At 40.5% G+C, this 26484-nt stretch overlaps 1 protein-coding gene across 3 annotated transcripts in view; it reads right to left on the reverse strand.

Moving 5' to 3' along the window:
- LOC133577045 (amyloid beta precursor protein binding family B member 2-like) overlaps positions 1–26484 on the reverse strand; it is a 136426-nt gene that overhangs the window by 108416 nt on the left and 1526 nt on the right. The window contains exons 1-4 of one of the 3 annotated variants that reach the window (XM_061930558.2): positions 22513–22600; positions 11729–12975; positions 5020–5231; positions 2877–3020 (exon numbers count right to left, since the gene is read on the reverse strand). In XM_061930558.2, coding sequence (XP_061786542.1) covers positions 2877–3020; positions 5020–5231; positions 11729–12944 — 1572 coding nt within the window. In that variant the 5' untranslated portion in view covers positions 12945–12975; positions 22513–22600. Of the gene's footprint in view, positions 1–2876; positions 3021–5019; positions 5232–11728; positions 12976–22512; positions 22601–26484 lie in introns of those variants that run through there. The other 2 variants (XM_061930559.2, XM_061930557.2) reach the window with 2 other exon arrangements.

A 26484-nucleotide genomic window follows, 5' to 3' on the forward strand; every position in this document is an offset into this window, starting at 1 on the left:
TAATTATGATGATTTGTTAATATTTTTGACTTGATATATCCCCTAAATTACGACACTGCAATAATCTTTTTTAAGGGGACTTATGATTATTTTTTTCTACATTTAAGACTAGAGATGTCCGATAATATCGGCAGTCCGATAAATGCTTTAAAATTTAATATCGCAAATTATCGCTATCGGTTCCAAAGTTATCGGTATCGGTTTCAAAAAGTAAAATGTATGACTTTTTAAAACGTCGCTGTGTACACGGAAGTAGGGAGAAGTAATAAACCTTAAAGGCACTGTCTTTGCGTGCCGGCCCAGTCACATAATATCTACGGCTTTTCACACACACAAGTGAATGCAAGCACACTTGGTCAACAGCCATACAGGTCACACTGGGGGTGGCCGTATAAACAACTTTAACACTGTTACAAATATGCGCCACACTGTGAACCCACACCAAACAAGAATGACAAACACATTTCGGGAGAACATCCGCACCGTAACACAACATAAACACGACAGAACAAATACCCAGAATCCCTTGCAGCACTAACTCTTCCGGGACGCTACAATATACACCCCGCGCTAGCTCCTACCCGCCAATCTTGCTCTCTCAGGGAGAGCATGTCCCAAATTCCAAGCTGCTGTTTTGAGGCATGTTAAAAAAAAATAATGCACTTTGTGACTTCAATAATAAATATGGCAGTGCCATGTTGGCATTTTTTCCATAACTTGAGTTGATTAATCTTGGAAAACCTTGTTACATTGTTTAATGCATCCAGCGGGGCATCACAACAAAATTAGGCATAATAATGTGTTAATTCCACGACTGTATGTATCGGTAATCGGTAATTAAGAGTTGGACAATATCGGATATCGGCAAAAAAGCCATTATCGGACACCTCTAATGGAAACCAAAACAAACAAGGTGCACAAAACAGGAACTAAGGGAGTCCAGAACTAACAGAACATGACTAAACAAAACATGATCCGGGCCACGGATCATGACAATAACATGTTTTATATTCTAGTTTCTTCAAAATAACCACCCTTTGCTCTGATTACTGTTTTGCACACTCTTGTCATTCTCTCGATGAGCTTCAAGAGGTAGTCACCTGAAATGGCTTTCACTTCACAGGTGTCATAGTTTTGATGCCTTCAGTGACAATCTACAATGTAATCAGTCATGAAAATAAAGAAAACGCATTGAAATGAGAAGGTGGGTCCAAACTTTTGGCCTGTGCTGTATATCCGATTTGAATCCACATACGAAAGAGGCCTTGCACTGTTCACATAGACATGAACAAATCTCATACACTTCACAGATAAAAGTGGAAAGTGGAGCAATAACCATACCAGTGACGTGCAGTCACTAGAGGCAGGGGCCTCACCTGCCATCATGGAAAGAAAAATTAAAAAAAAAAAAAAATTAAATTGTTATATGTATCCAGTGATTATACTATAAAGTTATTTTCCATTTAACTTCACCAGTTTTAGATTATTTTTATTCAAAATCGCTGAATTTTCACATTTGCCGTTCAAATACTGAGAAGAGACGGTGCGGTGAACAGCAGCCAGTTGAGGCACGTCACTCAGTGCCGCAACATGGATTGCGCAATGACTCGGCTAACTGCTGGCCTGCTGTGCAGTGAGACTGTATTGCTATGAACTATATTATACATTTCCATAGTTTAGTTAGCTGAGGTATATAATGTACAGTGTATTTTGTCAACAACTGTATGTGTGTAAAGTATTTCTTGTGCTGAGCGATCATAAAACGGCTGCAAAAGACGCACTGGCTGAGGCTCGCCTCCTGCACCCCCGCCGTAGAATTGTTATATCAACTAAAGCCCACACTTAAACTTTCCACGTGCAAGATTGACTCTATTTAAAAAAATTATTTCATAAGAAGCCAAAAAGTGCAAAAACATTAATGTTCGTGTTGGAGGAGTTGTGAATGACTGCAGGGACACAACATTAGGTACACCTGCAGACTGCAGGTGTATCTAATTCACAACTCCTCCAACACGAACATTATTGTTTTTGCACTTTTTGGCTTCTTATTAAATAACTTTTGTAACCTATTTCCATGGGCTTTCCTCTTTGTGATGTTAAGTTCCTGTTATGCGCTGTTATACAGTATATGCCTTGAGCTCTTATTTTGAAGGCGCTAAGAGCGGAAGTGATGTCACGTTGCGAAGGTTTTTGAAAGAAGGTAAATAAAGTGGTCCTCGTGTAAACTGGAGCCTCCGTGTTTGTTATTTTGTAGTTTCATACAGTATAGGCAACATTTATAAACCCTCGGTTACACTTTTTTAAATAGATTCAATCTTGCACGTGGAAAGTTTAAGTGAGGGCTTTAGTTGTGGCGCATGGACTTAATTTCTAAGTAAAGGTAAGACCATAATAACGTTTTTTTTTATTAAATGTGCTTTTTTGTGTGCTACAGTTTGTATGTGTAAAGTTAAAGTTAAGTTAAAGTACCAATGATTGTCACACACACACTAGGTGTAATGAAATTTGTCCTCTGCATTTGACCCATCCCCTTGTTCACCCCCTGGGAGGTGAGGGGAGCAGTGGGCAGCAGCGGCGCCGCGCCTGGGAATAATTTTTGGTGATTTAACCCCCAATTCCAACCCTTGATGCTGAGTGCCAAGCAGGGAAGAATGCTGGTATGAGCTTTTAAACATAACCCGTTAACTGCTGCCAATCAAATGGTGAATAAGATACTCTTTAGGGTTCATATGTTTGTAAATCTGACTGTGATGAAGTCAGTGCCTCACCAGCCATCAACCTCACCGCACGTCACTGAACCATACGCACGGTAAAAGGAAGTCGAGTGCAAGTGTCAAACACAGAAAAGGGACAAAAAAGCCAAATGAAGTGCTTACATTGACAGTGCAGGTGGCGCTGCTGAGATTCAGTGCAGAAGAGATGACATCATTGGAGGGGCTGCAGGAGAGGGAGGTGGGGGATGAGCCAGAAGGGGAGGGGACGGGTTCAACGGAACTGTCTGAGACGAGACTGCTGGGACGCTGTGGCAGACAGGAGGAGAGAGATGCACTAACAGCTTACCCAAAATACTGCATAGAGGGGCTGGTCTTCACACGTATTGGTGTTCATCACTATTACCGTATTTTTCGGAGTATAAGTCGCGCCTGCCGAAAATGCATAATAAAAAAGGAAAAAAACATATATAAGTCGCACTGGAGCCCGGCCAAACTATGAAAAAAAAAAGCGACTTATAGTCCGAAAAATACGGTAGTTAGTATTTTTAGGCACTCATTTGACTTGTTAAAGGTTATTTTCTAAAGAGCATCTATCATTAAATGTTAAGGGACACATTTGCAGGTTAATCCATAATCAGTGTTAGGCAAATTACTTTAAAAAAGTCATTACTTAAGGTTACTTTCCCCAAAATGTACAGTAATTGAATAAGTCAGATAATGAATTCTTCATTAATTACCGGGGAAGGTAATTATTGCATTATTCAACCTTGACCTCACAAAAGTTCTTCTGGATGAATGGGGAAAAAAAAAGAAATCTTGTAAAATGCCTTCCCAGAAAGAGAGTACGTGGTGTAACTGCAAACACACGTGTGTTTATACACAACCCAAAACCAGTGAAGTTGGCACGTTGTGTAAATGGTAAATAAAAAGAGAATACAATGATTTTCTAATCCTTTAAAACTTATATTCAATTGAGTAGACTGCAAAGACAAGATATTTAATATTCAAACTAGTGAACTTTATTTTTTGCAAATATTAGCTCATTTGGAATTTGATGCCTGCAACGTGTTTCAAAAAAGCTGGCACAAGTGGCAAAAAAGACTGAGAAAGTTGAGGAATGCTCATCAAACACTTATGTGGAACATCCCACAGGTGAACAGGCTAATTGGGAACAGGTGGGTGCCATGATTGGGTATAAAAACAGCTTCCATGAAATGCTCAGTCATTCACAAGCAAGGATGGGGCGAGGGTCGCCACTTTGTGAACAAATGCGTGAGCAAAATGTCAAACCGTTTAAGAACAACATTTCTCAATGTGCTATTGCAAGGAATTTAGGGATTTCACCATCTACGGTCCGTAATATCATCAAAAACTGACATCAGTGTGTAAAGGATATCACCACATGGGCTCAGGAACACTTCAGAAAACCACGATCAGTAACTCCAGTTTGTCGCTACATCTGTAAGTGCAAGTTAAAACTCTACTATGCAAAGCCTTAGCCATTTATCAACAACACCCAGAAACGCCGCCGGCTTCGCTGGGCCCGAGCTCATCTAAGATGGACTGATGCAAAGTGGAAAAATGTTCTGTGGTCTGACAAGTCCACATTTCAAATTGTTTTTGGAAACTCTGGACGTCGTGTCCTCTGGACCAAAGAGGAAAATAACTGTTATAGGCGCAAAGTTCAAAAGCCAGCATCTGAGATGGTATGGGGGTGTATTAGTGCCCAAGACATGGGTAACTTACACATCTGTGAAGGCGCCATTAATGCTGAAAGGTACATACAGGTTTTGGAGCAACATATGTTGCCATCCAAGCAACGTTACCATGGACGCCCCTGCTTATTTCAGCAAGACAATGCCAAGCCACGTGTTACATCAACGTGGCTTCATAGTAAAAGAGTGCGGGTACTAGACTGGCCTGCCTGTAGTCCAGACCTGTCTCCCATTGAAAGTGTGTGGCGCATTATGAAGCCTAAAATACCACAACGGAGACCCCCGGACTGTTGAACAACTTAAGCTGTACATCAAGCAAGAATGGGAAAGAATTCCATCCGAAGAGCTTCAAAAATTGTTTTTTTGCAATGTGTTACTGCCATTAAATTCTAAGTTAATGATTATTTGCAAAACAAAATTAAGTTTATCAATTGGAACATTAACTATCTTGCCTTTGCAGTCTATTCAATTAAATATAAGTTGAAAAGTATTTGCAAATCATTGTATTCTGTTTGTAACGTGCCAACTTTGCTGGTTTTGGGTTTTGTACATAGTGTAGTTGAAATATGATTACAGCAGGTGTGTCTCACCTCGTTGGGTGGTTTTAGTGAGTCGTGTGTCTCCTGTTGCGGTTTGTTCTCCGCCTCGGGCTCCTCGTCGGCACAGCTGGGCTGAGTGCTGGAGGCAACAGGTCGGTGGTACTGAGTGGTGCCGGTGGGTATGTGCCAGAAGTAGACCTCTGATGAGTCGGAGATTTCCCGCCAGCCTGGGGGCAGGTCCCCCTCACCCCAAACGTCTGCTACTGGAGCGATAGACACATATTTCGATTGAGTGCATACCATCCATACATTTTGTACTGTGTGTGTGCATTGGAAAGAGAATGGGGATCATTACAGCTGTTGTCATGGCAACCTTTTCCCCATCCCCTAAAGTAGCGTCCATGGGCAATAACCTCTTTTTTTTCTTCATATTTCTAATTCTTTCTGCTTTTGCGTCCTTTTTTGAAGTCATTTCCTTTCCTTGCCACACCCTATCTGCAGTGTCCTAGCTTTCCATCCATCCTAATGACTCTTTGCGACATAAGGTGGCTCAGTGTGGTCTTCAGGGCTCCTGCAGTATTGGAGTGTCTCTCTTGTCTAAGGAGGGGCCTTTGATATATGTCCAGGGTAAAACGCAGGAGTCGAGAGAGAGAGAGAGAGAGAGAGAACACATTGTTGGAAGTGGCATTTGAAGATTATATGTATTTGTCCGTGGAAACTATCACTTCTCCTCTTTAACCGCCAGACACAAAAGTGTGACATTTTGTCAAATGTAGCACTCCAGCTGTGTTGCCTGCGCCATTATTTTTCTCACAAATACACCACATGGTGGCTCTGTTATTGGACTCCATAAGTCTGACACGGCACAATGCCAGCTCTACAATAACACCCGTCGTACCTTGAACTTGTTTCGCTGAATCACCACCAAATTTAGCACACACCTGGACTGATAAGCACATGTCTGTAAAACAAGGCTGTCCAAACTGTGGCCCGCGAGACGTCATGTATTTTAAAATACCGTCTTTTTCGGACTACAAGGTGCACCTAAAATCCTTTCGTTTTCTCAAAACTCGACAGTGCGCCTTACAACCCGGTGCGCCTAATGTACGGAATAATTTTGGTTGTGCTTACCGACCTTGAAGCTATTTTATTTGGTACATGGTGAAATGATAAGTGTGACCAGTAGATGGCAGTCACGCATAAGATATACCAGTAGACTGCAACATGATGGCAGTCACAGATAAGAGATATGTGTAGACTCGGGATGTCCGATAATGGCTTATTTGCCGATATCCCATATACCGATATTGTCCAACTCTTAATTACCGATACCGATATCAACCGATACCGATATATACAGTCGTGGAATTAATTATTATGCATAATTTGGACAACCAGGTATGGTGAAGATAAGGTAATTTAAAAAAATAAAATAGGATAAATAAATTAAAAACATTTTCTTGAATAAAAAAGAAAGTAAAACAATATAAAAACAGTTACATAGAAACTAGTAATTAATGAAAATTAGTAAAATTAACTGTTAAAGGTTAGTACTATTAGTCATACTTGCCAACCCTCCCGAATTTTCCGGGAGACTCCGGAAATTCAGCGCCTCTCCCGAAAACCTCCCGGGACAAATATTCTCCCGAAAATCTCCCGATTTTCAGCCGGAGCTGGAGGGGGCGTGGCCTCCAGCTCCATGCGGACCTGAGTGAGGACAGCCTTTTTTCACGACGGGAGGACAACAGGGTGACAAGGACTAAATCATCCAGACTAGAGATAAATTGTATTATGTTTATCTTACCTAAAAGTAAATATATTTATTAATTAAAAAAAAAAGAAAAACTAAATATATTTTTACTATATTTTGCTAAAAACATCAAAATTAATTGTATTTTTTCGTGACTCCTTATTACATCCAGCCATAGAATTATACATTAAAATAAACATATTTGAAATAATTGATTTTAAATTATCATAATAATTCATTTAAACAAAAAAAAAAAACGATACCGATAATGTCCGATATATATTTTAAAGCATTTATCGGCCGATAATATCGGCAGGCCGATATTATCGGACATCTCCAGTGTAGACTGCAACATGACTTAAGTAAACAACACCGACATTTTAAATATTCCATTGAAAATATAGAACATTACACACGGCGCTCGAAAAGCTATCAAAATGTTTTAGTATGACTTTGGTAAGGGATGAAGCCGCACCGCTACCATGAATTGATTAACGTGGACCCCGATTTAAACAAGTTGAAAAACGTATTCGGGTGTTACCATTTAGTGGTCAAATGTACGGAATATGTACTGTATTGTGCAATCTACTAATAAAAGTCTGAATCAATCAATCAATGGATTGTACTGTGCTTCAACATAGAAGCATTATTATGGTGTGTGTATAAGGTAAGACATATTATCTGGCGTTTTGTTTCGCAATATTATGCAAAACCAACTTTTCTTACCTTCTGGTACTTGCTGATCTATATTTGGGATCTGCATAAGTCCTGAAAATTTGCGCAAGTCCGCTTTTGTAGTCCGTGGTGACACCGTAGTTGATAAGCTTCTTCTTTTTCACTATCTTCTTGTTATGTGACATTCATCCTCCGCTGTTGTCATTTCTAATATAAAGTAGTGTAAAGTTCTTACTTATATCTGTCAGTAAACTCGCCATGAAAGCGCTAAAACATACCGGTGTAGTGAGTTTACATTATTCACCCGAGGAACTTTAGTTATTAGAGAGTTCCGGTCAGATGTTTTTTCACGGAACACATTTCCAGGGTTGTTGTTGCACAAGTGAGCCACGGATGACAAGATGCTGCTCCGTTATTGATTGAAGTAAAGTCCGAATGTCATTAAAACAGTTAGCTCCATCTTTTGACACTCCTTCCACTCCCGTCCTTGCACGCTACAACAAAGATGACGGGTAGAAGACGCTGTTGAAGGTGAGCCACGTAAATAAGACCGCCCACAAAACGGCGCATCCTGAAGCAACTGTCAGAAAGCGACTTGAAGATGATCTGTAAAACATCATCAATGCAACATTTTGACCAAAGAACCACCATCACATGTTATGTAGACCACAAGGAAGTCTTTTACATTTAGAACAAAATATATAATAATATGACTCCTTTAATGTACCCTATAATTCAGTGCGCCTTTTGTATGAAATAGACCTGACTAGACCCGCTCATCGGCACTGCGCCTTATAATCCGGTACGCCCTATGGTCTGGAAAATACGGTACCTGACATTATGTTTGCTGGCACATTTGCTACCCATCTTGAGGGCGCAGTTGATAAATCAGGTAAATGACCATTAATTGCACCAAATCAGCACGGCATTTACTTATATGACCCAATCCAAACAACCTTTCCCATTAATGGCGCAAAAACAAAATGCAACCAACACAATTAGTCAACACAAATGGTCGCACATTACAGAACCTGCTCACTGAACTTTGTGGATATTATTTAAAAAAACGTCCAAACACCATAAACAATACAAAATTAGGCCCATTTAAATCCGTTCCAATGCATGGTGGAAAAAATGCAAAACACTCTGTCCACACTTATCCATGTTTGGTGCATTTTAGCTGCTTGATATTTGTGATTGATTACAAAACTTTAAGGAGGTCATCATGAAAGTACCGTATTTTTCGGACTATAAGTCGCAGTTTTTTTTCATAGTTTGGCCGGGCTCCAGTGCGACTTATATATGTTTTTTTCCTTCTTTATTATGCATTTTCGGCAGGTGCGACTTATACTCCGGTGCGACTTATACTCCGAAAAATACGGTAAACAAGGTAGGATACTCTTAATATCCAATGATATTAATTATTTGTTATAGATCCATTATATTAGTATAATATGTACACATGTATATGTATAGGGCAGGGGTCGGCAACCTTTACCAGTCAAAGAGCCATTTTGACCAGTTTCACAAATTATAGAAAACAATGGGAGCCGCAAAATTTTTTTGAGATTTTAAATGAAATAACACTGCATACGAAGTTGTTTTTTTTTGCTTTGTCCTACGTATAACCAGGGGTCTCAGACACGCTGCCCGCACCTTTATGTGGAATTTGAATGCTGGTGCGGCACGCAAGTTTTAATTGAATGGCGCTTGTCAGCGTCATGCGTGCCGTAATGGTACAGCATACAGCACCCACTACAGTCAGCGTGCCTGATCAGCCACACGTTGTATGGGGCTTCCGCTTTGCTCACGTGGGCAACAGCAATGCATACTTGGTCAACAACCACACAGCTCACACTGACGGTGGCGGTATAAAAAAAACAACTTTAACACTCTTACTAATAATGCGCCACACTGTGAACCCACACCAAACAAGAATGACAAACAAATTTGGGGAGAACATCTGCACCGTAACACAACATAAACACAACAGGACAAATACCCAGAATCCCATGCAGCCCTAACTCTTCCGGGATACATTATACACCCCCGCTACCAAACCCCGCCCACCTCAACCGACGCACAGAGAGAGGGGCGGAGGTTGATGTGTGAGGGAGCAGGTTTGGGGTGGGGGCGGGGTTTGGTGGTAGCAGGAGTGTATAATGTAGCCTGGAAGAGTCAGGGCTGCATGGGATTCTGGGTGTTTGTTCTGTTGTGTTTATGTTGTGTTACGGTGCAGATGTTCTCCCGAAATGTGTTTGTCATTCTTGTTTGGTTTTGGTTCAAAGTGTGGTGCATTATTAGTAAGAGTGTTAAAGTTGTTTTATATGACCACCGTCAGTGTAACCTGTGTGGCTGTTGACCAAGTATGCCTTGCTGTCACGTACGTGTGCAAGAAAAAGATGTATATTGTATAACAAGTGTTGGGCTGGCACTCTGTTAATACAGATTGTAGAGGGCGCCAAATGTTGTACCATCATGGCACGCCCTTATTATAGCCTCAAGGGTGAAAATCGGTGAATATTAATCCCGGGAGTTTTCTGCGAGAGGCACTGAAATCCGGAAGTCTCACGGGAAAATTGGGGGGTTCAGCAAGTAAGCTGCTGAGCCGCATCAGAGTGATCAAAGAGCCACATGCGGCTCCGGAGCCGCGGGTTGCCGACCCCTGGTATAGGCTATATATATTGTTACTCAACATGTCCAATGTAGTCCCCAAGTTGAAAAGTTTGGAGTCCCCTGCTGAAAATTTCAACAAGATTGATGATTTACATGTAAAAATGGTCGACAGATAGAGATATTCCTGATCCCATTCATGGGATTTGATCGATGCCGATATTTGCCCCGTTTGCTGAGCCCAGCCGATCTTGTCCCAGTGTTTACATGACTAAAGTTTGTAAACAAGTGCAAGGACTGGATGCTCGGAGACGCACAATTGTTGGGCGGCGTGGCTCAGATGCTAGAGCAGCCGACCAGAAATTTGAGAGTTCCTGGTTCGAATCCAGCTTCCGCCAACCGAATCGGTTTCATTGTGTCCTTGGGCAAGACACTCCACCCACCTTGTTTCCAGTGCCACCCCACACTGGTTTAAATGTATCTTGAATGTAGATAATGGCTTTTTTCAATGTAAAGCACTTTGAGTCTTTACTAGTCCTTCACTTCACTTCACAATTTGATGTTCATATTCATGGTTACAAACGTGTAGGAGTTGCAAGAATTCCAGAAGGGTGCATGTCTTGCCAGAACACCGGCTCAAATTTGAGAGCAAGCTGCAACTAACGTGTCGTCTATCCACAGTACAAAGCCACTTCCAAGATACTAATCCTCACAACCATGGCAAAAAATAAACACATTTCTTCCATGTATCATCTGGAGGACTAGAAGAAAATAATGACTAAGCATGCTACATATACACCAATCAGGACGACACAAGAAGCTAACTGCTGAAGCTTTAATGTAAAGTAGGGCGATGATTGATCCAGATGCCGATACTATCGATACCTAGTATAGTATCAGTATATAAACAATGTTAAAATGATTAGATTGATATTTTCTTTACATGTTCTTATTATCAAAACTACTTTTTTAGTGTTTTATGTTATTGTTTACAAACTCAGGGAGTTTAAGGAAGGCTTTGAGGGCAAATAGTAGTAGTTTGAGTTTTTTTTTAGTTATTGTGGACGAGATACATTATTATGTTCAACAAAATGTTTGTTGCATTCAACACCACACTTTTAATACATGATCTGACTTATGTCTATGGATGTTCTCATTCATCCAGGTCATTGTATTCTCAGGGCATTCAATCCAGTCTAGATCTAGACTAGATCTGACCAATCTAAGTCTCAGACTAGATCTGACCAATCTATGTCTAAGTCTAGATCTGACCAATATAAGTCTAAGTTGAGATCTGACTAATCTAAGTCTAAGACTAAATCTGACCAATCTAAGCCTAAGACGAGAGCTGACCAATTTAAGTCTAAGACTTGATCTGACCAATCTAAGTCAGACTAGATCTGACCAATCTAAGTCTATGATCATGAACTGATGAAGTCTACTTGGATGAGAGGTGAAACATCTTCTAAGACAAACCAAACAGTCCAGTTGTGATCGATTAAATGCCCTGGGAATAACATTATCTGATTTACAACAATACTAGCAAATTCTACACTTAATAAGATAAGTTATTGTGTTTACTTAAGTTACATGCTATAAAAATGTTCAGTTCTGTAATCTATTGTCAAAGTATCGGATCGGGACTCGAAATCGGATTGGATCGGAGGCCAACAATTTTGATCAGGATATCTATAGTTAGAGAGAAAAATAATATCATCAAACCTGTCTCTTGTGGACTTTGAGGTGTGGGTGACTCCTGGGACAGGGTGGTCCAGCTGGAGTCTTCATCCTCTGATGGCGTATCAGGAGTCAGATCCATTCTTAAGCTGACTTTTGGGAGACCCATCTCTGGTTGGGGATCAGGCATGGCAGAAGGGGGAGCCCTGTTCCTTGTCGGGGTGTTCCTCTCACTGGACCTGGGCTGCTTAGGGGAGGACGGAGGGTACTGTTGCAGGAACTGGTTCTCATTGTTGGGGTGCAGCTCCACCTTGATCACCCTGGGCTGGGAGCTCCGAGGAGGCTTTGCGGGACTCCTTGGACTTCCCAGCAACTGTACGCAGTGCTCCTCTCGGACCTGGGCTGTAGCCTGATTGTGGATTTGGTTGTCTGCTTCCCACTCTGGGCTGTTTGTAGATGAAGAAGAGGAGGAGCAAAGCGGGGCTTCCACCACTACAGGTAAGAGGGGCTGTCTTGCAGGTGGTGTTTGGTCTTCATCCTCTTCCTCTTCTTCCACCTCTGGCACAGTATCTTCCTTGCTGCTGGTCTTCTCTTCCTTCTGACTCTCTCTCTCCTTGACCGGGCTTGGCTGCTCTTTCTCCGGGAAAGACTGCAGCTGCTTCTTCTCCTCATTGTTCTCCTTGTTTCCCCAGCTCAGGTCCCAACCCTTGTCATGGTACTCCAAGAAGCTCTTTGTCCTTCTTCGGAATGGTGGAAGCTGCGAGTTGTCCTTTTCAAACTCGGGCCAGTCAGAGTTGGAGTTGTCCATGGGATCATTGTGGAGTTTGCTCAGCTCCTGCTGCTGACTCTCAGCACGCCTCTGCAGGTTGGCCCCATTCTTGGCCAGTTTTGGGTTGGTCGTGTTGAAGAGTGAAGATGAGGAGGACGAGGAGTAGAGGGCTGAACTGGATGAGGACTTAGTGGGGAGGCCTCTGCCCCTGCTGGCTGGTTGATTTTTAGATGACAAGTTATCGCTTATCCCCATGACGCTCCGAACGCTCGTCATTGTGTATCTCTGACGGCTCTTGGGCAAAGTGGCCGAACCTCCGCCCTCTGTGTTGACGGACTCCTTGATGACATCGCGCCCGAGCAGCTGGTTGTATGAGGAGCGCAGGCTGAGGGAAGTGGGAGGGGTGGCAGAAGGACCGCCGCGGTTGGACAGACCCACATTGGAGGGGGAGGAGCCCGAACGGGAGAGGGGAGGGGTTTGTACAGACATCATGGCTGACTGGATGCACACAGCAAAGGTAGACCTGTTGGGAGGAAAAGAAGAAGCCATAATTCTTTATCAGGCAAAACAGCATATTTTATAACTTAACTGTAACCTTTTTGCTTTAAAAAAGGAAGTGCTGGATTTATGATAGTATTTTTTTCTCTGAAAAAGACAAGTTGTCATCAGGGTTTACAGATGTATACATACTAACATACGGTCGGTGCCGAAGTATTTATTAACCCAAAATGAGCTTTAGTTCCTGTCAGGCACACACAGTGACCTAAAGCGATGTGGCCATGATACAAGTAGTCTTAAAGATTGTTAACAAGTTGGCATACAACAGATGGGGACTTACGCTAATTTTAAGATAAGGGTGGTTAGTCAAGCTGAGTCATCAAACAACTGACTGTGTCAGGGACTGCTGTCGGTCTTGAACCCCAAGATGCAGAGATGGCAGGCGTAGCGCAGGAAAACATGACTTTAATGTCAAAAACCAAATAGTGCAACTGGTAAATGCACATGCAGGGAAAACAGGAGTCAGGAGACAGCCAACAGGAACCAGGATAACAGGTTACAGGATACAGGATAAAATCATCGAGCCCTGACCGGAGGGCGAGGCAGGCATAAACAGCAGCCTGATTAGCAATTGCAACCAGTTGTGCCAGGCTGCCAATCAGGGACAGGTGAGGAAAACGAGCGCTCAGGGAGACATGCAGGAAATGGAACCAAAATAAGAGCGCTGACAGGAAATAAACACAAACACAGAGGAAAACCCAAACATAACTAAATTGTCAGTAACAAGCCTGACAGACTGACTGTAATAATCAAGCAGTTATTATTTCACTGATCACTGAAAATTAATAAATGGTTGAACTGATATTTTAGTCTTTGGTTTACACTGGAACTTCGATTTACGAGCCCCTCTATTTGCAAACTTTTCGATCTACAAACTTTTAAATGAAGCCAAATGTGGCTCTGTTTGCGAACCATGGTTTGGTGTACAGACGCTGAATGAAGCCTTAGGGCACTGCCATTTTGGGGGTGTCACGTCTTGTGTAGTACAGTACACGCAGAGGCAGAACCCGCTATGTCAAATCCTGTTTATGCAGTTCATTACTCGGTCACGACTTTTCAGTGCTTCAGTGTGTGTTTCTCTTCCCGCCATTCACCAGGATGTCACCTACTCAATATGGCTCCAAAAAGCCAACAAACCAGTCTGAAAGAAAGTAGGGAATAGCTGTGGACTTAAAAAGGACTATTTGTGGGGATCAAGCATTGCGGATTTGGCTGTGAATACAGAAGAAAATAGTCCACAATTGCAACCATTGCACATAAGGACATTTAAAGTATTGGGTTTTAGAAAGAGAGTTTGTCTTATTTTTGAGTATTTACACATGACCTGTGAACCAGTCCAAGTCCTCAGCAGGTGGGAGAAGAGGCCACAGTTCAATTCCCTGCTGGCCCCTGAGTTAAAACGGGTGTTTCGATTGTACAATTGGGAGTGTTTAAGGCTTGCAAACAGCAGCAGAGAGAAGAGCGGATCATGTGGGGTGACGTGCATCGTTTACAACGCTGCAGAGGCAGTGGGATCTTAGGGCGTCTTCTTGCGACGGGCAGGGGGGAGAGGCCAATTATTTTCAGGACCGTGTTTATGATTCTATGGGGAACTTTCCCGTCTGCTGCTGAACAGTCAGCGGGTTTACCAAACTCTAACACGCTTTGTCTGAGAGGTGGAGGGACACCAGCAGCAAAGGAGATGTAGAGAGTTTTATGTACACCACAAATGCTAGACTGTCCCAACCCTAGCATTGGATCGATACAACCTCTGTTTTGTCTTCCGGGGTCCTTAATGTCAGCACATATGCATGAAAATGTGCTCAAAGTGGTGTTGAATACAGAGCTGCAGTCTTTCTGTTTTATCTCACGCTGATCTGTTTGAAGATGGATGACATCATCAAGTGCAGGCATCCTTTTTGCATCTCTTTCATCTGCTCCCAGTGAACATGGAGCTCTCTGCGGCTTTTATCCACATGCACTTGCAGCCACCCGACTTACATCAACTCTTGCTTTTAAAAAGTAACAAAACACATCTGCATGCTGATGCAGTAATGACAATTGTCTACCTTACTAACGAGCTATGATAGCGCTTTTCCTCTATCTAGTGCAGGCGAGCTACTTTTCAATTGATCAAGTCGTGGGGCTCTACCTCATTCATATATATAATTTATATTTACTTATTTATGAAATATATGTTTTTGTTAACAAGTTAAAGGTGTTTAATGATAATACAAGCATGTTTAACACATATAGTTAATATTGTTAATAAATTAAAGATGTTTAATGAAAATACAAGTATGTTTAATACATATAGGTAATATTGTTAACAAGTTAAAGATGTTTAATGATAATACAAGCATGTTTAACACTTATAGTTAATATTGTTAATAAGTTAAAGGTGTTTAAAGATAATGCAAGCATGTTTAACACATATAGTTAATAAATTAAAGGTGTTTAATGATAATACAAGCATGTTTAACACTTATAGTTAATATTGGTAATAAGTTACAGGTGTTTAAAGATAATACAAGCATGTTTAACACATATAGTTAATATTGTTAACAAGTTAAAGGTGTTTAATGATAATGCAAGCATGTTTAACACATATAGTTAATATTGTTAACAAGTTAAAGGTGTTTAATGATAATACAAGCATGTTTAACACTTATAGTTAATATTGGTAACAAGTTAAAGGTGTTTAATGATAATACAAGCATGTTTAACACATATAGTTAATATTGTTAACAAGTTAAAGGTGTTTAAAGATAATACAAGCATGTTTAACACATATAGTTAATATTGTTAACAAGTTAAAGGTGTTTAATAATAATGCAAGCATGTTTAACACATATAGTTAATATTGTTAACAAGTTAAAGGTGTTTAATGAAAATACAAGTATGTTTAATACATATAGTTAATATTGTTAACAAGTTAAAGTTGTTTAATGATAATACAAGCATGTTTAACACTTATAGTTAATATTGGTAATAAGTTAAAGGTGTTTAATGATAATACAAGCATGTTTAACACATATAGTTAATATTGTTAACAAGTTAAAGGTGTTTAATGATAATACAAGCATGTTTAACACATATAGTTAATATTGTTAATAAATTAAAGATGTTTAATGAAAATACAAGTATGTTTAATACATATAGTTAATATTGTTGACAAGTTAAAGGTGTTTAATGATAATACAAGCATGTTTAACACTTATAGTTAATATTGGTAATAAGTTAAAGGTGTTTAATGATAATACAAGCATGTTTAACACATATAGTCAATATTGTTAACAAGTTAAAGGTGTTTAAAGATAATACAAGCAGGTTTAACACATATAGTTAATATTGTTAACAATTAAAGGTGTTTAATGATAATGCAAGCATGTTTAACACATATAGTTAATATTGTTAACAAGTTAAAGGTGTTTAAAGATAATACAAGCATGTTTAACACTTATAGTTAATATTGGTAAGAAGTTAAAGGTGTTTAAAGATAATACAAGCATGTTTAACACATGTAGTTAATATTGTTAATAAGTTAAAAGTGTTTAATGATAATACAAGCATGTTTAAAACTTAGTTAATATTGGTAATAAGTTAAAGGTGTTTAAAGATAATACAAGCATGTTTAACACATATAGTTAATATTGTTAACAAGTTAAAGGTGTTTAATGATAATGCAAGCATGTTTAACACATAGTTAATATTGTTAACAAGTTAAAGGTGTTTAATTATAATACAAGCATGTTTAACACTTATAGTTAATATTGGTAATAAGTTAAAGGTGTTTAAAGATAATGCAAGCATGTTTAACACATATAGTTAATATTGTTAACAAGTTAAAGGTGTGTAATGATAATACAAGCATGTTTAACACATATAGTTAATATTGTTAATAAGTTAAAGGTGTTTAAAGATAATGCAAGCATGTTTAACACATAGTTAATATTGTTAACAAGTTAGAGGTGTTTAAAGATAATACAAGCATGTTTAACACATTTAGTTAATATTGTTAATAAGTTAAAGGTGTTTAAAGATAATACAAGCATGTTTAACACATATAGATTGCTTTCTTTCATGAAGACAAGAATATAAGTTGGTCTTTACCTGATTCTGATGACTTGCATTGATTGGAATCAGACAATGGTGCTGATAACGTCCGCATTTTCGAATGGAGGAGAAAAAAAGTCCTCCTTTCTGTCCAATACCACATGAAAGTGGTTGGTTTTTGGCATCTTATTTGTCCAGCTTCCGTACTCCTTTGTATACACTTTACAAGAAATACATTGTCGGCAAACTCCGAAGCTTGCTAGCTTGTGCACGCCAGCTTTCTGAGACTCTTATTTTGTTAGCGCAGGCAGGATGAAGCAGCGCTTTTATTGTGCAACTGGACAGTCGGTCTTTGGAGTTTTGACGACAGGTACGGCGCCAGAGTCTGTCGAAATTAAGTGTTTCTCGCCTTCCAGTCGGTAATTTTAATGAGCTGGCAGCAGCCAGCGTCATCTCAGAAGACCCTCGGGTGCCGTGAATGTCAATCTAGTGACGTCATAGTGAAGATTTATCATCGCTCATTTTTAGGACTATTTTTTTAATGCCTGGCTGGTGATCGACTGACACACCCTCCACGATCGACCGGTAGCTTGCGATCGACGTAATGAGCACCCCTATGGCGTCACATTAGTGCCAAAAATCCGAGCGCATAAAAACTGTTATCGCGCGCTGATTCTCCACTTCGTGCGCGCGTGCGACACCATTTTGTGCCCGAGCGGTGCCTTTCTGTGCATGCGCGGTACCTTTTTGACACCGCGCGCGCGCGACGCCTTTCTGCGCGCTCTCTGTGTACTCCTGGCATCTCTCCTCGCGCTGTCATGTTTCTTTTTGGCACTTTGGGGGCGGGTATGCTTAGACGGCCCCTCCTTTCTGATTGTCTCTGAGCATTTTTCATATGACCAATCATTCTCCAGCGTAGCAACGTTGTAGCCATCTTACCTCGGACATCTAGCCTCAATCATTACATTGATGTCAATGGTACATGTACTAATTACAATACCATAACTTGCTCGATTTTCGACCAATTTACAAACGGTTTGCCTTGTTACAAATCTTATTACATGTAGATATGACATAGGATGCTGTACCTGTTGAAATTACCTTTCGCTTTAAAAAAAAAAGACTTAATTGTGCAACATAGTTGTGTAGGGTCAGTGTTAGTCAGTTCTCTGATTATTTTAAACTGTTTCAGAATACATTATTAAAAGCTATTTTTAACATTTTAAAAACAAAATTCAAAGATTATTTCATTAATTTTATGGCTGAATCAAAAGAAATTCCATAAATTAGAAAACAAATGTTCAAGAAGAAGTGAAAATATAAAATAATGTTATGGTTGGATGTTATTGCTGGTGGACCAGTTCTGGCTGAAAGATGTGATTATGGTGTTTGTTGTCTTATCATGTATTTGGGTCACATTTTGTATTACCCTGTATTGTGTTTATGTGGTATGAAATAACCTTCATCAGTGCGCAACATTTTTTTATCCACTTCTTCCTCCGTAAATCTTGATACATATTGACGATGACCCGCCCTGCTATACTTCTGATTGGCTTTGAGCATTTTTCAGCATTTTTCGCCTGACCAATCAGAAAGAAGGGGCCGTCTAAGCATACCCGCCCCCAAAGTGCCAAAAAGAAACATGACAGCGCGAGGAGAGATGCCAGAAGTACACAGAGAGCGCGCAGAAAGGCGCCGCGCGCATGCAGAAAGGCACCGCGCCCGCGCGCGCAAAAGGGTGTTGCGCGCGCACAAAGTGGAGAATCAGCGCGCGATAACAGTTTTTATGCGCTCGGATTTTTGGCACTAATGTGATGCCATAGAAGTACAGAGCGCCAATAAACCTTAAAGGCACTGCCTTTGCGTGCCGGCCCAGTCACATAATATATACGGCTTTTCACACACACAAGTGAATGCAACGCATACTTGGTCAACAGCCATACAGGTCACACTGAGGGTGGCCGTATAAACAACCTTAACACTGTTACAAATATGCGCCACACTGTGAACCCACACCAAACAAGAATGACAAACACATTTCGGGAGAACATCCGCACCGTAACACAACATAAACACAACAGAACAAATACCCAGAACCCCTTGCAGCACTAACTCTTCCGGGACGATACAATATATATACCCCAACCCCAACCTCCTCATGCTCTCTCAGGGAGAGCATGTCCCAAATTCCAAGCTGCTGTTTTGAGGCATGTTAAAAAAAAAAAAAGTACTTTGTGACTTCAATAATAAATATGGCAGTGCCATGTTGGTATTTTTTTCCATAACTTCAGTTGTTTTATTTTGGAAAACCTTGTTACATTGTTTAATGCATCCAGCGGGGCATCACAACAAAATTAGGCATAATAATCAATCAATCAATGTTTATTTATATAGCCCTAAATCACAAGTGTCTCAAAGGGCTGCACAAGCCACAACGACATCCTCGGTACAGAGCCCACATAAGGGCAAGGAAAAACTCACCCCAGTGGAACGTCGATGTGAATGACTATGAGAAACCTTGGAGAGGACTGCATATGTGGGTAACCCCCGCCCCCTCTAGGGGATACCGAATGCAATGGATGTCGAGTGGGTCTGACATAATATTGTGAGAGTCCAGTCCATAGTGGATCCAACATATTAGTAAGAGTCCAGTCCATAGTGGATCTAACATAATAGTGAGAGTCCAGTCCATAGTGGGGTCATAATGTGTTAATTCCACGACTGTATATATCAGTATCGGTTGATATCGGAATCGGTAATTAAGAGTTGGACAGTATCGGAATATCGGCAAAAAAGCCATTATTGGACATCTCTCGTTGTTAATATTCAGTGTTTTATTGTTCATAGTTAATATTGTAAATCCCACTTTCTTTATTTTCATGTACATTTTGGGTGTCTCGTTCAGTAAAAAAATGTTAAATTAAATTCCGTTTTTTTGAGGTGGTCTGTTTTTAGAATTCCATCGGACGTTGTGACTTTTGGTAGTAGTGTTCCTGAAAAAAAAGGGACCCACACACATAATGTACAGCAGATTTTTACATCTTAATGTGTACGTATAATTTAAACACATTAGCCCCCAGACACATTTTTTTTCTCTCAATCTGGCTCCCAAGTCAAAATGAGCTAATGTTTGCAAAAAATAACAAAGTTTTGTACAAACCCCGTTTCCATATGAGTTGGGAAATTGTGTTAGATGTAAATATAAACGGAATACAATGATTTGCAAATAATTTTCAACCCATATTCAGTTGAATATGCTACAAAGACAACATATTTGATGATCAAACTGATAAACATTTTTTTTTTTGCAAATAATCATTAACTTTAGAATTTGATGCCAGCAACACGTGACAAAGATGTTGGGAAAGGTGGCAATAAATACTGATAAAGTTGAGGAATGCTCATCAAACACTTATTTGGAACATCCCACAGGTGAACAGGCAAATTGGGAACAGGTGGGTGCCATGATTGGGTATAAAAGTAGATTCCATGAAATGCTCAGTCATTCACAAACAAGGATGGGGCGAGGGTCACCACTTTGTCAACAAATGCGTGAGCAAATTGTTGAACAGTTTAAGAAAAACCTCTCTCAACCAGCTATTGCAAGGAATTTAGGTATTTCACCATCTACGGTCTGTAATATCATCAAAGGGTTCAGAGAATCTGGAGAAATCACTGCACGTAAGCAGCTAAGCCTGTGACCTTCGATCCCTCAGGCTGTACTGCATTAACAAGCGGCATCAGTGTGTAAAGGATATCACCACATGGGCTCAGGAACACTTCAGCAACACTTCAGAAACCCACTGTCAGTAATTACAGTTGGTCGCTACATCTGTAAGTGCAAGTTAAAACTCTCCTATGCAAGGCGAAAACCGTTTATCAACAACACCCAGAAACGCTGTCGGCTTCGCTGGGCCTGAGCTTATCTAAGATGGACTGATACAAAATGGAAAAGTGTTCTGTGGTCTGACGAGTCCACTTTTCAAATTGTTTTTGGAAACTGTGGACGTCGTGTCCTCCGGACCAAAGAGGAAAAGAACCATCCGGATTGTTATAGGCGCAAAGTTGAAAAGCCAGCATCTGTGATGGTATGGGGGTGTATTAGTGCCCAAGACATGGGTAACTTACACATCTGTGAAGGCACCATTAATGCTGAAAGGTACATACAGGTTTTGGAGCAACATATGTTGCCTTCCAAGCAACGTTACCATGGACGCCCCTGCTTATTTCAGCAAAACAATGCCAAGCCACGTGTTACATCAACGTGGCTTCATAGTAAAAGAGTGCGGGTACTAGACTGGCCTGCCTGTAGTCCAGACCTGTCTCCCATTGAAAATGTGTGGCGCATTATGAAGCCTAAAATACCACAACGGAGACCCCCGGACTGTTGAACAACTTAAGCTGTACATCAAGCAAGAATGGGAAATAATTCCACCTGAGAAGCTTAAAAAATGTGTCTCCTCAGTTCCCAAACATTTACTGAGTGTTGTTAAAAGGAAAGGCCATGTAACACAGTGGTGAACATGCCCTTTCCCAACTACTTTGGCACGTGTTGCAGCCATGAATTTCTAAGTTAATTATTATTTGCAAAAAAAAATAAAGTTTATGAGTTTGAACATCAAATATGTTGTCTTTGTAGTGCATTCAATTGAATATGGGTTGAAAAGGATTTGCAAATCATTGTAGTGTGTGGATGTGAGTGTGAATGTTGTCTGTCTATCTGTGTTGGCCCTGCGATGAGATGGCGACTTGTCCAGGGTGTACACCGCCTTCCGCCCGATTGTAGCTGAGATAGGCTCCAGCGCCCCCCGCGACCCCAAAGGGAATAAGCGGTAGAAAATGGATGGATGGATGGATGTATTCCGTTTATATTTACATCTAACACAATTTCCCAACTCATATGGAAACAGGGTTTGTAGTTCGAACAATACATATCTTGTCTTTGCAGTCTATTCAATTGAATATAAGTTGAAAAGGATTTGCAAATCATTGTATTCTGTTTTTATTTACCATTTACACAACGTGCCAACTTCACTGGTTTTGGGTTTTGTACATCCAAGGTTAATTTCTATTGTATTGTCTGTTGAAATTATATAATGTAATTGTTGCTATAAAATGTCTGGGGTGCACTTACTTAATCAATTATATTTTTGAAAAGAACATTATTTTTGTTGCTCATATAAATCCACAAACTACTGAAAACACACGTCTGCCTGATGCGATGCGGTTATGCCATTATAGCTGAATGAATACCTCTCTAAAAGTAGCAATCAATACGTGTCCGGTATAAGAGCCCTGCAACTCTAATGTAGACATATCATTTCAGACATCCTAGAAGCCTGGAAAGCGCAAACACAGCAGATTGGAACACGAGACAAGATCTTGGGAATGGAACAAAAAGACAGAATCCCTGAACTGTACATTTTGTCAATGCGGGGCCCCACGTAGCCTGTGGCCCTGCTCTCACCTGGAGCCAGAGAACCACAAAACGCAGCTGTGCTGACCGTGCACTCCACCCTGCCGGCCCTGCAGGCACAACAGGTACAGAGACTTCCCATCTGATCAGCACGTCAGCTGTTCATAAAACAAACAACAGAAGCAATCACATTCCTGAATATAAACATTCCCAATGACTGCAAACTGGTATTCTTGGTGATCTGCATCACTTTAGTAACGTGTCATCAAAGAGTATAAATGCATTTCTTTCAATATGCATCATAACAAAAAGGGTAATATTAAAAAAATGGATAGATGTTGATAGTCCGCCTAATATTGACAGGTATACACGCATAATACATATTGACTGGTATACACACATAATAAATACTGACTGGTATACACACACATAGTAAATATTGACAGGTAAACACATAATAATTAAAGCTGAAGGCAGCGATGGACGGGACCGACATTGACGGCACAAAAAATCCAAACCGGAGCAGTAATTAAAACTCTTTGGTCAACTTTTAATCAGAAGGGTTCAATCTCTCTCCTGTGCTAGTTTGAAGCCGACACGACAAACGCGCTCAGAGGAGATAATGTTTGAAAAAAGCTGACCGGTTTTTACAAAACCTTTTGTTTTGAAGGGGGAATTGCAAACTTCCTGTTGATTTTGCTGGGGGTTGTCAATATATGAAATGTAGGTCTAAATGAGACCTACATAGAGGTTTTTGTTTCATGTCTCTACGCCATTCCTACTGGAAGTTTCAGGCAGTTTTGTCTGTGTTTTCTTCCTAGGAGCAGTTTTGTCTGTGTTTTATTCCTAGAGCTAGAGCGCAATTTTGAGTTTTGTTTTTTTTTGTTTTTTTTATTAGATCGCAATCTTTGCCAGTCCTGATGTGTGTGTCCAGTTTGGTGAGTTTTGAAGCATGTTATGGGTGTAAAATTACAGTTCAAAGAGGCAAAAGTGACTGTTTTTACAAAACTTTTGTTTTGAAGGGGGAATAGCCAACTTCCTGTTGATTTTAGCTGAAGGATGTTATTGTATGAAATCTAGGTCTAAGTCAGACCTACATAGAGGTTTTTGTTTCATGTCGCTACGCCATTCCTACTGGAAGTTACAGGCAGTTTTGTCCGTGTTTTTTCCTAGGGGGCGCTAGAGCGCAATTTTTAGTTTAGTTTTTTTTTTTTTATTAGATGGCATTTTTTGCCAGTCCTGATGTGTGTGTCAAATATGGTGAGTTTTGAAGCATGTTAATGGGTTCAAATTACAGCTCAAAGAGGCGGTGGAATAATAATAATAAAACCTTACAAATACAATAGGGTCCTCTGTCCCAAAGGTACATTGCGGTCCCTAAATATTGACTGGTATACACACATAATAAATATTGACTGGTATACACACATAATAAATATTGACTGGTATACTCCAATAATACTGGTATACACACATAATAAATATTGACTGGTATACACACATACTAAATACTGACTGGTATACACACAATGAATATTGACTGGTACACAATAAATATTGACTGGTGTATACATAATACATATTGACAGGTATACACGCATGATACGTATTGACTGGTATACACACATAATAAATACTGACTGGTATACACACATAATAAATATTGACTGGTACACACAAGCTATGGAGATGATGTCAGTAGAAAAAACTGAATTTAGTTTAGATAATAATGAGTCATATATTGGAATATGGGATCCATTATTTAAATGTGTTTTAACTATTAAATGAAGCTAAAATATGACTTATTTTATCTTTGTGTATAATATTGGACACAATGTGTTGTCAAGCTTATGAGATGTGATACAAGTGTGAGTCACTGTGACACTATTGTTCATTTTTAACTGTTTTATAAATTTTTTTTTAAAATGGCTGTGATGATAATGTCAATGAGGGATTTCTAATCACTGCTATGTTGGAATTCTTATTAATATTATTCTGTTGTTGTTATTCATTTTTATTTGACTACTTTTGGATTGTTTTGTGTCATGTTTGTGTGTCTTCTCAATTGCTCTGTTGATTGCTATTCTGAATGTTGCTGGGCCAGTTTTGGAATTGGAATCATATTATTGGGTATTATTTTGTTTGACTGATTTAAAAAAATAAAATAAAATAAATTAAATAAATAAAACGAACGCAATGATCACGATCCTACCGCGCTAAAGTTATACAGCAGAGGTGTCAAACGTACGGCCCGCGAACAAGTTTTATCCGGTCCGCGGGATGAGTTTGCAAAGTATAAAAATGAGGCGAAATGTTGGAATGAAATAAACTGCTGTTCTAAATATGTCCACTAGATGTCGCAATAGCAATTCTGTGTATCTTTGTAGATGATGCTACATATGTAAAAAAACAAAAAAACACGTTAGTGCACTCGTCGAGGAAATAAGCAAACTACATAAATAACATCCTGTAATTTAATTTTGATATTATTTTTTCATCTTGACAGATTGGAAATTAACACCAACTGATAAACATTACCACATAATTTATTCAGATAGTATAAATAACGACAAATAAAGATAAAATACTATTAACTTCAACATGTAAGTGTAAAAACAACAACAACAGTATGATGACGTCAGCGCGTGACGTCGCGGATTGTAGAGGACATTTTGGGACAGCATGGTGGCCAGCTATTAAGTCGTCTGTTTTCATCGCAAAATTCCACAGTATTCTGAACATATGTGTTGGTGAATCTTTTGCAATTTGTTCAATGAACAATGGAGACAGCAAAGAAGAAAGCTGTAGGTGGGAAGCGGTGTATTGCGGCAAGGGTTGTGCCAGAAAACGCACCCCCGCCGTAGAATGCACCCCCTGACTGTTGTGCCGGATAACACAGCCGGTGTTTCATTGTTTACATTTCCGAAAGATGACAGTCAAGCTTTACCATTGGCCTGTGGAGAACTGGGACAACAGAGACTCTTACCAGGAGGACTTTGAGTTGGATGCGCAGACGCGGTACCGTGAGTACACATGCAGCTGCGGCTTCCACACATTTGATTGCTTGCCCGTACGTGCGTGCCGCTACGTGCATGTCACGTACGTAACTTTGGGGAAATATATGTGCTGTATGAACTTTGGGGAGCTGAACGGTACTTTGGGCTGTGGGATTGAGTGTGTTGTGCAGGTGTTTGAGTTGTATTGGCGGGTTATATGGACGGGAGGGGGGGAGGTGTTTGTTATGCGAGATTCATTTGTGGCATATTAAATATAAGCCTGGTTGTGTTGTGGCTAATAGAGTATATATATGTCTTGTGTTTATTTACTGTTTTAGTCATTCTTAGCTGAATATCAGGTCACACCCGCCTCTCACAGCATCTTCCCTATCTGAATCGCTCCCACTGCCCTCTAGTCCTTCACTCTCTCTTTCCTCATAGTCTTCCCAACGTGTCCTGGGTCTTCCCCGCGGCCTCCTACCGGTCGGACGTGCCCTAAACACCTCCCTAGGGAGGCGTTCGGGTGGCATCCTGACCAGATGCCCGAACCACCTCATCTGGCTCCTCTCGATGTGGAGGAGCAGCGGCTTTACTTTGAGCTCCTCCCGGATGGCAGAGCTTCTCACCCTATCTCTAAGGGAGAGCCCCGCCACCCGGCGGAGGAAACTCATTTCGGCGGAGGGAAGCTACCCTCTCGTCCACCGGATTGAACTCCAACGTACAGGCTCTGAGCCGGGGGGAAACAAGAATTGCCACCCCAGCCCGTCGCCTCTCACTGCCGGCAACGCCAGAGTGGAAGAGAGTCCAGCCCCTCTCGAGAGAACTGGTTCCAGAGCCCTTGCTGTGCGTCGAAGTGAGTCCGACTATATCTAGCCGGAACTTCTCCACCTCGCGCACTAGCTCAGGCTCCTTCCCCCCCAGCGAGGTGACGTTCCACGTCCCAAGAGCTAGCTTCTATAGCCGAGGATCGGACCACCAAGTGCCCTGCCTTCGGCTGCCGCCCAGCTCACATCGCACCCGACCTCTA

This window comes from Nerophis lumbriciformis, linkage group LG36, assembly GCF_033978685.3.
Source record: "Nerophis lumbriciformis linkage group LG36, RoL_Nlum_v2.1, whole genome shotgun sequence".
NCBI classification, from domain to species: domain Eukaryota; kingdom Metazoa; phylum Chordata; class Actinopteri; order Syngnathiformes; family Syngnathidae; genus Nerophis; species Nerophis lumbriciformis.